This window comes from Littorina saxatilis, linkage group LG9, assembly GCF_037325665.1.
Source record: "Littorina saxatilis isolate snail1 linkage group LG9, US_GU_Lsax_2.0, whole genome shotgun sequence".
Classification (NCBI taxonomy): Eukaryota; Metazoa; Mollusca; class Gastropoda; order Littorinimorpha; family Littorinidae; genus Littorina; species Littorina saxatilis.
This window is the reverse complement of record NC_090253.1, coordinates 9,378,224-9,392,409: the sequence shown is the minus strand read 5'-3', so window position 1 is coordinate 9,392,409 and position 14,186 is coordinate 9,378,224. Positions and strand designations below refer to the sequence as shown.

At 41.0% G+C, this 14,186-nt stretch overlaps 2 protein-coding genes across 3 annotated transcripts in view; both read right to left on the bottom strand.

Moving 5' to 3' along the window:
• Nucleotides 1-5,542: 5,542 nt before the first annotated feature.
• Nucleotides 5,543-9,442, bottom strand: LOC138975212 (complement C1q-like protein 4). The gene is made up of 3 exons (XM_070347863.1): nucleotides 8,808-9,442; nucleotides 7,382-7,522; nucleotides 5,543-6,652 (listed from the first exon to the last, which is right to left on the bottom strand). Exons 1-3 carry the CDS (start codon nucleotides 8,815-8,817, stop codon nucleotides 6,225-6,227), a joined length of 579 nt encoding a protein of 192 aa, XP_070203964.1. The 5' UTR covers nucleotides 8,818-9,442; the 3' UTR covers nucleotides 5,543-6,224.
• A 2,205-nt stretch (nucleotides 9,443-11,647) lies between these two features.
• The window catches only part of LOC138975211 (uncharacterized), a 2,987-nt gene continuing 448 nt past the window's right edge, over nucleotides 11,648-14,186 (bottom strand). The window contains exons 1-5 of one of the 2 annotated variants that reach the window (XR_011458551.1): nucleotides 13,895-14,186; nucleotides 13,280-13,429; nucleotides 12,792-12,852; nucleotides 12,174-12,319; nucleotides 11,648-11,794 (exon numbers count right to left, since the gene is read on the bottom strand). The exon at nucleotides 13,895-14,186 is cut by the window's right edge and continues 448 nt beyond it. Coding sequence is in view for 1 of the 2 variants with exons in the window: in XM_070347861.1 (XP_070203962.1) it covers nucleotides 12,309-12,319; nucleotides 12,792-12,852; nucleotides 13,280-13,429; nucleotides 13,895-14,128 (456 nt within the window). In the remaining variant the exon portion in view is untranslated. Of the gene's footprint in view, nucleotides 11,795-12,009; nucleotides 12,320-12,791; nucleotides 12,853-13,279; nucleotides 13,430-13,894 lie in introns of those variants that run through there. The other variant, XM_070347861.1, reaches the window with a different exon arrangement.

The window sequence follows — 14,186 nt, the reverse complement described above, 5'->3', positions numbered from 1 at the left end:
AAATGACCATTTTTCACATTTTCGCATTTTTTTCTGAAGTTATCGAGAATGGCAACCTTAGCTATGTATGCTATACAGGGCAATGTAAGCCCTATCTTTGGACACCAGTTTGGTTGACCTTGCTTTAAGGTCAAGGTCGCAAGGGTCCTTTAAAGTTGGATTGTATACATATTTTGAAGTGACCTTGACCCTGAACTATGGAAGATAACTGTTTCAAACTTAACAATTATGTGAGGCACATGTTATGCTTTCATCATGAGACACATTTGGTCACATATGATCAAGGTCAAGGTCACTTTGACCCTTATGAAATGTGACCAAAATAAGGTAGTGAACCACTAAAAGTGACCATATCTCATGGTAGAAAGAGCCAATAAGCACCATTGTACTTCCTATGTCTTGAATTAACAGCTTTGTGTTGCATGACCTTGGATGACCTTGACCTGGGGTCAAGGTCACATGTATTTTGGTAGGAAAAATGTGTAAAGCAGTTCTGAGTGTATGATGTCATTGCTAGGTTTAGTTATTTGACCTTGAAGGTCAAGGTCATGTAAAGGTCAAGGTCAAGCATGTGAGTCGTATGGGCTTTGCCCTTCTTGTTGCACTGTTACAGGTTGGGGGAGAGGGGGGGGTGTACATACTGCTGAATCTGTAGCTGTAATTAGTGTGTTTTGCACTGTTACATTGGGGGTGGGGGGGGGGGGGTGTATACATACATCTGTAGCTGTAGGTGTGTTTTGTACTGTTACTTAGGGGAAGGGGGTGTACATACTGCTGAAGCTGTAGCTGTAAGTAATTTTTGCACTGTTACACTTGGGGGGGGGGGGGGGGGGTTGTACATACCGTGCTGAATCTGCATGTTGCTGTAGGTGTGTTTTATACTGTAATACTGAGGGGGGGGGGGGGGGTTGTACATACGGCTGTAGCTGTAGGTGTGTTTTGTACTGTTACAGTGAGGGCGAGGGTGGTGGGGGGGGGGGGGGGTCTACATACTGCTGTATCTGTAGCTGGTGATGTGTTTTGCACTGTTACACTGGGGGGGGGGGGGGGGTTGTACATACTGCTGTATCTGTATCTGTAGGTTTGTTTTCCACTTTAACACTGGGGGAGGGGGGTTGTACTGCTGTAGCTGTAGCTGTAAGTGGATTTTGCACTGTTACACTTGGGGCAGGGGGGGGGGGGGGGGGTTGTACATACTGCCGTATCTGTAGCTGCACCCAGCCAGCAAGACATTAGCGGCCGATAATCGGCCGAACACCCTTCAAAAAATCGGGGCGGTGACGTCAAAAGAGACGACGCGGGTGTTGGCCCGACTAACTTTTGCAAAGAGGCAACGATGCGGCCGACAGGCGGCCGAACACCTGTGCTATGGCGGCACGCACCCGGTCCGATGTTAATCGGCCCGATGGCTTGTTGGACCTGCGGCCCGACACCTTATGCCAACATCGTCCCGATGTCTTCCCGCTGAAATCGATATCTTCCCGATGTCGGCATAAGGTGTCGGGCAGCAGGTCCAACAAGTCATCGGGCCGATTAACATCGGACCGGATGCGTGCCGCCATAGCACAGGTGTTCGGCCGCCTGTCGGCCGCCTCGTTGCCTCTTTGCAAAAGTTAGTCGGGCCAACACCCGCGTCGTCTCTTTTGACGTCACCGGCCCGACTTTTTGAAGGGTGTTCGGCCGACTATCGGCCGCTAATGTCTTGCTGGCTGGGAAACAAACACAACGTCATCATCGTAAACAGCCTGAATGGTCAATCATGAATCTAAGAATACAAACACTGGATCTAATTTGAGAGTCTGCAAACGAGTCAGTTTGAAGATTCAATGAAAATCTGGCAGTCAATGAAGCAGATAGATCTGGCCTTGCGCTTGTGTTTGCAAGCAGATACATGTTTGAACATCCCTTATCTTAACGTTATCATTCAACAGATTGATATTTTGCCTGACGATTTTCCTGCCGATGAGCTAAACAAACAATGAAAATCACAGAAGTGGTAAGATTTTGAAGACGAAATTCAGTCATACAAACAAACTCAACAGAAAGAATCTAGCTAACTACTGTACAGCTTTCCACAAAATCAACGCATCTGCATGCCTTAGTCATTCCTGCTTTGATTCCAATAATTCTACATGATCGTACTGCACAAAAAATACGAAAACGAGCTGATCGAAATGAGTAACACTGCCTCACCTGCTATGATTGTACTGTGAAAGCGAAGGTCGTCTGCGATTCGAGATTTCAAAGTCGAACAGCGGCGTTTCTGCACTCTCAGCGGTTATCTTGCTTGGAAATTTATGTGAAAAGCATGACTTGAAATCGAACGGAAGGCACCATTTTACCTTTTCGTTTGGGCGTTGTTTTTGTAAAATCTCCGAAAATGTCATTTTGAAAAAGGCGGTCGCCATTTTTTTGGGTGCCAACTTCTTTGAGTGGGGCTGCTAGCTAGCTGGTCCAAACGGGAGCCTCCCATTCGGTACGCAACTCTGTGAAAAAAGCTTCGTGCACCCCGACCGGGAGGGAGCGGACCGACTTGGGCAGATCTCCCATTGGTTGTCACCCACTTTGGCTTCGTGCACCTCAGCCCAGGGTTGATGGCACGGGCTTTTCGGGTCTGTCTCATCAATTCAGCGGCGGTGGTTCTGCTGGCCTCGCACATCTTGGCGCCTTTGTGGATGGAGGAGCGCCAGCTGGCACGATCCAGTGCAGAATTCGCCCACGTGTCTGGGTTTTTTTTTTTTTTTGACCTCAGTTGCATGCAGGCTGCTGCAACCCTTCTTATTTTTTGCCCGTTTTTTTTTAATTTTTTTTTAAATTTTTTTTTTGGGGCGGGGAGCATCCTTCTTCATGGGTCTTTTTTTTTTCTACTTCTTTCCGCTTATCCTTAATACCTAGCCTGGACATGTATTCATATGAAAAAAAAATTTCTCTTTTTTTTTTTCTTCATTAGGCCAAAAAAAATAATAGGTGTGGTTACGGTAACATAGCCAAAAAATATAGGGTAGGAAGGTAGGCAATCACTTTTTTTTTTAAACTTTTTTTTCTAATGTGTACAAATTAAACCTACTTGACAGGGAAATAAGTGTGCGACTCGGGCGCTTTCGCTTTCATTGCGTTTTCTGCACTCGTTTACTTGTTGTTTTGGGTATTTTTTTGACAAATGTAATAAAAAGTTATAGGGTCGGCCCCAAAAAATAGGGTAGGTCGGGTTACCGTAACCACACCTATCTTTTTTTTAGGCCTTACAGTTACTCTATCGTTACAGCTATTTAATTCACCTTTGCTATGTCTAGTAGTTTGTGCGTTTGTTTGCGTGTATGTGCGTGTGCGTGTGTGTGTGTGTGTGTGTGTGTGTGTGTGTGTGTGTATCCTGTCTTCGAAAGCAGCTCAGAGTAAACTAAAAGTCATAATAAATAAGGAAGGAAAGTAAAACAAACTCACACACTAAACAACTGATTAAATAGCAAGTCGACCAACTAAACAACAGGAATGCATCCGTCCCCCAAGTTGCATTAGATCATGAAGGAAATCAAATAAATCAAACAAAGCAAAAACGGGTCAATCTATCTGATCCTACCGCCCCCCCCCCCTCCCCCCCCCCCCCCCCCCCCCCCCCCCCCGAGCATACGCACGCGCAGACACACACACGCACACACAAACACACACACACACACACACACATTTTCACCAAACAGTAACTAGGGGAAGCTACAACTGTAAGCTGATTTGTACTGGGTTGCTTGAAAGAGTTGTCTCCCTTGGTTGTACAAGGCTTCTTTTAAAGGGCAAGTTTCAGCGGCGACCCCAGTCACTAGAGTCGAACTAAATGTGTGTGTGTGTGTGTGTGTGTGTGTGTGTGTGTGTGTGTGTGTGCGTGCGTGCGTGCGTGTGTGTGTGTGTTTCGGGTGTGCTACGGTGTGTCACGTGTGTGTGTGTGTGTGTGTCGGGTGTGCTACGGTGTGTCACGTGTGTGTGTTCAAGCGCACGCGTGTGTGTGTGTGTGTGTGTGTGTGTAAAAATTAAGGGGCGTGTGTACCTTGCATATTTCAAAACTTTACCAAAAATCCATAAAACAAACTTGAATACACAAACACAAGAACGCACAGGGACGCACACACACACGCACACACACACACATACACACTCATATACACATACACACACTGACACACACACATACACACACGCACACACACACACAGACAAACACACACATACTAGCACACACACAAACAAGCACACACACAAACAAATACACACACACAAACACGCGCAAACACGCGTACGCACGCACGCTCACACACACAAACACATATTTACTAGCGCATTTTTGTTTATTCCTTTTCTGCTTTTTATATTTAGTCAAGTTTTGACTAAATATTTTAACATCGAGGGGGAATCGAAACGAGGGTCGTGGTGTATGTGCGTATGTGTGTGCGTGCGTGCGTGCGTGCGTGCGTGCGTGTGTGTGTGTGTGTGTGTAGAGCGATTCAGACTAAACTACTGGACCGATCTTTATGAAATTTGACATGAGAGTTCCTGGGTATGAAATCCCCGTTTTTTTCATTTTTTTGATAAATGTCTTTGATGACGTCATATCCGGCTTTTCGTGAAAGTTGAGGCGGCACTGTCACGCCCTCATTTTTCAACCAAATTGGTTGAAATTTTGGTCAAGTACTCTTCAACGAAGCCCGGGGTTCGGTATTGCATTTCAGCTTGGTGGCTTAAAAATTAATTAATGACTTTGGTCATTAAAAATCTGAAAATTGTAAAAAAAAATAAAAATTTATAAAACGATCCAAATTTACGTTTATCTTATTCTCCATCATTTGCTGATTCCAAAAACATATAAATATGTTATATTCGGATTAAAAACAAGCTCTGAAAATTAAATATATAAAAATTATTATCCAATTTTTTTTTCGAAATCAATTTAAAAACACTTTCATCTTATTCCTTGTCGGTTCCTGATTCCAAAAATATATAGATATGATATGTTTGGATTAAAAACACGCTCAGAAAGTTAAAACAAAGAGAGGTACAGAAAAGCGTGCTATCCTTCTCAGCGCAACGAATACCCCGCTCTTCTTGTCAATTCCACGTGTTCTGTGAGTTTGACAGCTACTTGACTAAATATTGTATTTTCGCCTTACGCGACTTGTTTTATTTCGCCGACCCTGTCTCTGTCAATGTACAGTGTAACAGATTGCAAAAACGCCAAGAGGCTGTTGTCTCTCTCACTCCTCTCTACAAGTTTCATAAACTTTGAACAAAACGTTACTCGGGCCTCACAATATTACTCTGAGAAGAACTGAGTACAACTTAGTTATTGCAACAATTTATGACAAACTCAGCTCCAAATGTTTGATCAAATACGTACGAAACCGCACCCAAAACATCTCATAAGGAAGATACATGGGGCATATTGATTTGTTGGACACAACGAGGTTTTCATTTCTGAACTGACTGCAGCAAAGGATGTTTAGTAACATGCAACACTGATTTCTTCTACTTTTCTTAATTTAAACATTTTAATCTTCTGAATGCATAGCATGCGGCCTAACATCCAGGTTGCTGTGGAATTTTCAACTCAGGAAGTGTTTTGTTGTTGCTGTTGTTGTTTTACAAACACTGAGGATACGCCTGAATACACAGTTAGGCAAAATAACCTGTTCAGTTGTAAAAATAATTTCGTAAAACGATAGATTTGACTCTGAAAAGTGAAAAAATTTCAAAATGTAAACAAAATTCTGGACATTTTCACTTGGCGACAGATTTCAGCTAGTAACGCGAAATTATTGTGTGTGACTTACTCCCCTTTTTCAAGTCCCGCGCTGTCACATATCAAGCCATGTAAAGCAGGATTAGGAAAGCTAAAGCAGAGAATATCTTATTCAAAAGCAATGCCTAAAATAAAAGAAGAAAAAAAAAAATTAGCTGTGCCGTCATTCCGACTAAGTTGATCTAAGTTGTACATTGTCCACACAAACAGCATCCAACAACCCTGAAAGTAGAGATGTCGACTGAAATTCTTCACATGACAAAAAGAGCCTACAAAAACTTAACAATAATTCAAATTCCGTTTCCTATCTCTCTTTGGTTGCTCGTTTCCTTTCTTACATTAAGTAATTATTTTCTAACCAAGGCACAAGCGCGTGTTAACATATCGCAGGCGACCAGCTCCGGGAACGCTAGATAACTGTCGCGAAACTGAGACACGCGGATTAGTCCGCGCAAATGAGCACGCCAGTGAAAGACGTATCATGCCAGTTATCGTACGAGAAGGGTTCAGAATGACGAACAGGCCAATCATGAAACTTGACACACACCTTCTGGCCGGCTTCTACGTGTGTGGCCACAGAGGTACTAGTACGGGCATACTTGTACAATTCACTATGTAAAGCGACCTTCGCCAATTCTGACTTGCCATTGACGATTACGAACTGGAACTCATCATCTGTTGTCTTCGTACCGTCCCCCTTGACGTAGAGGTGGAAGAGGTAGAGCCCAGTCACTGGAGCCGTGAAAACCCCGCTCTTCGAATCGTAGCCCTTGCCCAGGTTCAGCTCCACCTCCGAGAAGGCGATAGGGACATCATAGCTGCCGCTGTGGGTGGTAGGTCCTCCTTTGTTGAAGTGAGCTGTGAACGCCACTGAAAAAAGCCCCACAGGTAATTTTGTATTTCAACTTGCACGTACTGTACTGTGTTTCTTTTGCACCCTACTGTACTGTGTTTCTTTTGCCCCCTACTGTACTGTTTCTTTTGCCCCCTACTGTGCTGTGTTTCTTTGCTCCCTACTGTACTGTTTCTTTTGCTCCCTACTGTAGGCCTACTGTGTTTCTTTTTCCCCCTACTGTACTGTGTTTCTTTTTCCCCCTACTGTACTGTGTTTCTTTTGTCCCCTACTGTACTGTGTTTCTTTTGCCTCTTCTGTACTGTGTTTTGTTAGCCCCCTACTGTTCTGTGTTTCTTTTGCCCCCTACTGTTCTGTGTTTCTTTTTCCCCCTACTGCACTGTGTTTCTTTTGCCCCCTACTGTACTGTCTTTCTTTTGCCCCCTACTGCACTGTTTCTTTTGCCCCCTACTGTACTGTGTTTCTTTTGCCTCCTACTGTACTGTGTTTCGTTAGCATCCTACTGTAGTGTGTTTCTTTTGCCCCCTACTGTACTGTGTTTCTTTTGCCTCCTACTGTACTGTGTTTCGTTAGCATGCTACTGTAGTGTGTTTCTTTTGCCCCCTACTGCACTGTGTTTCTTTTCCCCCCTACTGTACTGTGTTTCCTGGTACAATTCAGACACACACATATTCGCATTACAAGGTAGAAGTTCTGACACACTCGGAGAAGGGGTCGTAGCCAACAGCTACATGCATAAGCCTCACCTTGCGGTAGACGTTTTGCAACTGTAGACTTCGTCTGCGACATTTCTCCTTCCAGGAAAGTCACCTTTGCCTGAAGCGCTTCAATGACTTCCTGAAGCTTACTGTTGCTTCCATCAGCCGACCGCTTCCAATCGTTTCCAACTGAAAATGGGTGCAATATACATTTATGTATCGATCGTTTCTGGTTAGAATTCCTTTTAGTTTTTATAAGTGAAAGCACACAAACATGCACTATTTTGTAGTCTCGGCTGGCCGCCTATATATGAAGTTTTGTCGGCCTCGGACGTCACATGGCTCAAAGAAGGGAAATCCAATGTTTAAGCAAGTCAAGTCAAGTCAATATTTATTTAAAAAAAACCCTAGGGTTACATGAATAAAATAAATAAAAATTGCAATAAACACGACAAAAAAGATATATGTAATAATGAGACACAACACTTCTAATTAACCGAAAATAAATCAAGCTTAATTCATAACAAAATAATTGTAATCATACACAGGAATGTATATGTTTCTGTGTTTGTTTTTGTTTTAATAAAAAAAAATAATTAAAAAAAAACGTGATCAAATAATCAGAACTCTTTCAAAATACTCTTAATAAAATATATTAAATACAATAACTTTCGTTTCTTTGTTAATTCAAATAAATGTTTAAATTTGACTGCATTTGAATTTCTACGAAAATACAATGGTAACAACCTTTTCCTCACATTTTCAAAAAAAATGATACTGAAAGATATAATGAAATTCATCTCCGAGTTCTCCAGACTGGCATTTAACACATATTCTTTCGTTGTGTGGTATATTTAACATTCGGCCTTTCTGTATTGGCAATTTATGATTTAATGTTCTAAAACGTAAAAAAGAGAGTGCTAGGTTATTGGGTAAAATGTTCAAATAATTTTCAAATATAAATGTATCTTTAAACAATCTATAATTCAAAAAAGTTTCTTTTTCATTTAATTCTGAAAACCACGATTGTATATATTGATCTTTTAGGCATTGCAACGTTTTCAATTTAAACCATTTTTCGGAACATCGTAAATTAAACTGGTCATGCCAAAAACCACTAAGACCAAGAGCATTTAAAGTTGTTTCAAAATGTTTTAAATACATTACTTTTTTCGCTCAGTAGGATAACAACATTCAGCGACACGTACCAAAAATCAACACCCTGACTCAGTGACTATTTCCTATGAGAATTATTTTGTTTCATACATTATATATATAATTATATAAAAAAAATTAAAAAAACGTATCAGATTGCGAGTCGAATCAGAAACACGGGAACGACTGTTCCTTTAAGAATCAGAATCATCAATCACTTCAAATTGTATATCCACTATCAAGAGAAATTCTATTTACTAAAATTGCATTGTTCTCGCTACAAATGAAAATTGACGAGTATTGAGCAGAATATACGTACTGTTAGCCATGTTGTCTCTGCCTTTCGTTCAGTCTCAGACGATCCAAGCACTAACAACGGAAGGAAATATCTCAGGCTTTCTGCCATGAGAGCTTATTGTATCATCGGAAAACGCAACCCTTTTATACTTTTCCAATGCGAACTTTAGTGAACAATGCGGACACATGCATTTAAAATGAAAACGGTCGGCCCAGCCCCGTACATGGTACGGGCGTGGCAACAACTTGACTTTGGCCAATCAGGGCTCCCGAGGTGTGTGTGTGTGCGTGTGTGTGTGTGTGTGGGTGGATGGTTGTGTGTGGGTGTGTATGTTTGTATATCTCAAAAATATGAAGACACTTTCAGATTCCATTCCCACGACTGAGAAAACAAATAAGCCTGTTGCAAGCAGTTTATTGAGAATGTTTAACTGGTGCAATTTGAGACGTTCTAATACCTCATAGTACAATAGTTCAATGACACTGACCTGGTTCCATTTCAAACCTCACGGTAATGATCGTGGCTTGACACCTACTCACATCCTAATGGTGACCTTACCATACAGCGCTTTGCTCTGATGGGCTTCAATGTGACTTTTGTCGGGCGTCAGCCCACGCTTATGGCTTCTTCTTTCTTTATTTGGTGTTTAACGTCGTTTTCAGCCACGAAGGTTATATCGCGACGTGAAAAGGGGGGAGATGGGTTAGAGCCACTTGTCAATTGTTTCTTGTTCACAAAAGCACTAATGAAAAATTTGCTCCAGGGGCTTGCAACGTAGTACAATATATTCCCTTACTGGGAGAATGCAAGTTTCCAGTACAAAGGACTTAGCATTTCTTACATACTGCTTGACTAAAATCTTTACAAAAATTGACTATATTCCATACAAGAAACACTTAAAGACCAACCAGAGTGCAAACTTTTTATTGTGCCACTGGAAAGGGCTTTATAACAGGACCGCAAAAATATAATTATATCAAGTTCCATCTCCTCCGATCGCGCGTAATTGGCTATTGAAAGTGCTCATTCTCACCTGTAATTAACTATAAGGGAAACAATCTTAAAATTTTGCCATCGCTTAACTCCCCTGGCTAGTGACGTCAAACGTGGAACACACTGAGCGAGTAAACATGGCGTCAAGCGTAGCAGAGAGAGACGTTGCATTGCAACTCTCGTGTGAAAGCAGCGATTTCGACTCGGATTTAGAGATGAACGTGTTCCAAACACAATCACAATCTTGTGGAGCCCCTCAACCATACCAGTTTGAGCCTCAGATTTCGAGTAGCCACGATGATGGCAGTGAAGGAGAAAGACAGGCACATGACCAAGTGCCAAGTGGACCCAAGTCGTCTGAACTCGATGCATTGGTAAATTTCACACTGTGCGATTACTTACCATTTTGTGACACTGTTTGCTTACATTATCAGAGATTTTGAAGATCTGAACACAACAAAGCTAGGCATAGAATACCAACTATTGAAAGTTAACAATCACTGTCAACAATCAACTCAGTGTTCATTTCATGTGTTTATTTTTCATCAGTGCAGAACTTTCAATATCATCTCCTCTGTGAATAGCAACAGCATCTTTTTTTTTAGTTTGTGGAATTGTAGTACTTGAGTTTGTTTCTTTTTTTCCATAGGATTGTCATGTTTGTGTGTCTTTGTATCACCAGGATTGAATGTTTTTTGTGTGTTTTTTTTTTAAGGAAAGTTGCATGTGAATATTGAAGAACTGACCAAACACATCAGTGTTAAATTGAGCAACATGATTGGAATCAAATTTTTGCACACAGATGGGGAAAAGAATCAAACACAAGTGAAGTTGATTTGATTTAAAGAATATTTTATTGATCAAAAACCAAAACGCAGACTGACAGAGTAAGTAGATTTGTGCAAACAATTTTATTTTCCTCTCCTCTCCTCTTCTTATGCACTAGGTGTCATTGTGACAACTGTGAGCTCATGGACACAATCAAAGAATGGAAGCCTTGATGAGAAAAGGTGTGAACTGCATAACTCATCACCCAGGATTCCAGTCAGTGTGTCTGGATATCTACTACTTCGTACTTGCTACAGATGGTGCCAGCAACAGTATGGAAGAGATATAGCTGATGAAAACAGGTATATATATAATATATCAAGGAGCAAAATTACAAATCATGGTTCAATGTAATAGATTCATTTACATATGTCGCGCTACTTTTCCTATACTGTCACCTGGTTGTCACGACATATATATGTCGCGTTACTGGCTCAGTCTGTTTGGTCGGTTCTGATTACCTCCCATGAATGCGAAAACCTATATGATCGTTTTTCTTTATTTTTCTCCCTGTTAATTCACCAGTGGCTATGTAACCTGTGTTGCAGAATTGCACCAGTGTAAGGGTTTTAAAATAACATTTACACCCAAACCAAATATCTTGCTGCAATGTAAATTTTATCATCGACACCATGTGATACAGTATACATGGGAAAGATGTCTGCTGCCTGATATTCATGTATTTTTAGTTTACTTGGAAAGTACTATGTACATGGACATTACATAGCATGCCTAATTTTGTCTGTGTGCAGTCGCTACCGCTACACTGCATACCGTATGCTGGCAAAGTTTGCATGGGGATGGCTGGGCAAGGATGTACGAGTAACTCTCCCTGCTTCTGCTGTCAGGAAGATCCGGGAAACCTTTCCTAACGCTACAGGCAATTACACAGGATATTTGGAACCCGAAAACTAGTTCTTTTAACAATTTACTATTGTGCCAGTAGATATTTTGAAGCAGTTGTGAAGGTTAAACATTCACATCTACAGGTCCTGACTACATGTGGTCGTATTAGCACTCCTTGTAGCTGTACCGAGACTTTAGTGCTCTGACTGCCTGTTCTTTGTTAGGCTTGGCATATTGTTCACAAAGGGGCGAAGGCAACTGCTTGATGGACCGTTCCATGTCTTGGATGCTGTGTGTAGAGGCCAAGTCCACCACTCGTTCCATCAGTCTCCCCACATAAGCTGCAAACAAATGAGAACTTTATTAAGTGACCCTCCACCAACTTTGAAATAGGCATAATCTTCTGTGGCTGTTAGTGTTACCTTCCCCTGCACTGTTGTATGGATTGCTCTTGTATGAATGTGTATAAAAATGGTTTCTCTTTATTTTCTTTGAGCAGCCAAAGAAAAAAAAATGTTGCAATACATTTGTGACATTGATTGCTATTTGTCTTCTTCCTTACTCTCTGATCTCCATTAACTTAAATGTTTGGAAGTTATTCTTCTACCTCTTTCATGCTTATCCAATGGGCCATTATTTTGTATGTACTTGCAAACCGAACAACACAAAAATAACTTTTGTACCAAAAGTCTGAGCTTGTGAGAGTAAAAGAACATTTACCAAAGGTGCAATCCACTTTCACTTCCTGGATGGAATAGTCCTTCTTTGATTTCCTGTAGACCAAACTGTAGCGTTCCTTTCCGGTCTGGTCAGAAGCCTGCAGTCTGTTGTTGTTTTCGTTAAAATGCAGAGCAGCTATGACTGTCCTGAAACAGTGTTTCATTTGACAAGGTACAGTATTTTGTAATTGCAAGTTCCATATCTCTATTGCCTACCTGCTTTGACACAATTGTGGTAATTATTGACAGAGCACAACATACTGCAAAGAAATTCCTCTTAGTATGTCCAACTGAAATGTGATAGGATGAGTGCACAATACCAACCCCCACACATGTACACTTTTGCATAGTGCTAGCAGGTATAGTGCTCATTTTAAGGCTTACTATCATTAAGCAAAAACTATCAGTCTGCTAAAGACATATCATCTGTACATTAAAAAACTGCAGATTATGACAGTTGATACTTGATATCCAGAAATAGTCTAAAGTCTAAAACTTTCCTGACTACTCTTGTGACGTCTTGTCTGAAAATAATTAATTGACCCACCACCCATACACACACACCATATATATATAAACAGGACCACCACCACCACTTTTTTTTTAATAATTTACTTACTTTTCTGTGCAGCCTTTGGGGTGACTTGAATTTTCTTGTTTCTTTTTATCCTGCGGTGTGTCTGAAGTAAAATATTGTCACCAATTTATGCAAAAAATCTGCTAGAAAATGATGATAATACAATAACAGTTGCTCAATGGATAAGTTAGTAGAGTATTTCACTGACAGATCTAGATATATTTACTCATTCACATCAATTCGGAACAGCATGTGACACAAAGTGACAATATATATATGTACATGAATACAATTACAGGGTCTGCAAGTGCAACACATGTATCCAATGACTTATCAATAAACACTGCTAAAATTACAAACTCTGAATCAGATACAAATGTGTGCCAAAGTGGATCAGCCTCACATTTAGTAGTTACAGTGTCAGCTATAATATGCTTGATAAGAAGTGTGAATGATTAAGTACTGCAATGAATTACTGTGGGATTGTACTGTCTATACAATACAAAAATTTAAAAAAATGCAATGCCTACCTCTGTCTGAGTGCTTGCATACACTGGCGAAGGTTTGTCAGTTTCACTAGCTCCATCACAAGATCCTGACAAATCAGCTGTATGATGGTCAGATGGTTTAGGTTTTACATCACATTCACAAGGCCCAACTGCCAAAGCATCTTCCAGAATCTGCAAGCACAATGTTACAATCATTCTTTAGTCCTCTATTTCTGTATTTTTGTAAGTTAAAACAATTACCCCTTGACTGCCTTAGGACGGGTATACACGTCCTGCACTTGTGCATTATTTCCATGATTAGATACTAAAAACAGATTCTTGGTTGAATTTCCTTTAAAAATAACATAGGTTTTACTTTCCTACCTACTGCCAGTTTGGAGCTAGAATTTTTTGTGAATTATTACACCCCGAACTCCAATATTCCCTGGCAGTCAGGAAGTTTTGATTGGCAGCGAAAGGGTTAACACTCAAGAAAACAGAATTTTCTACTCAAAGCTTACAAATGTACTAAGCTTTATTCAGTGAAAGTTGACAAATGCAGCGCCCTTTTAATTTTATAGAATTTTTCAATAATGGCATTGTCAGTGTCACTGAACCTATTAGTATTCTTCATAACAATACAATTTTCCACCTTACCCTTTGGTGTTCCCTTTTGGCAAAGGCTCCTCTGACTCGAACACTCTGCTTTGGAGCCACAATGGCAGAGCAAATTGGCGCTGTAACTGCCGTTGTTACTTGTGTCACAGTGCTGCTGGCTGTGGAGACAGATGCCACGCCCACGGTACTCGAGCAAGTCACCGTTGTGACTGTTGTTGGCGCCAGACGATGCGGTTTTTGCACTGTTGGCACTGGTTTATGGTTTAAAACCATCTTCGCTTTAAGTCCAAAACTTGCAGCCAGTGCAATCTTTCTTGGATAGCAATCCGTA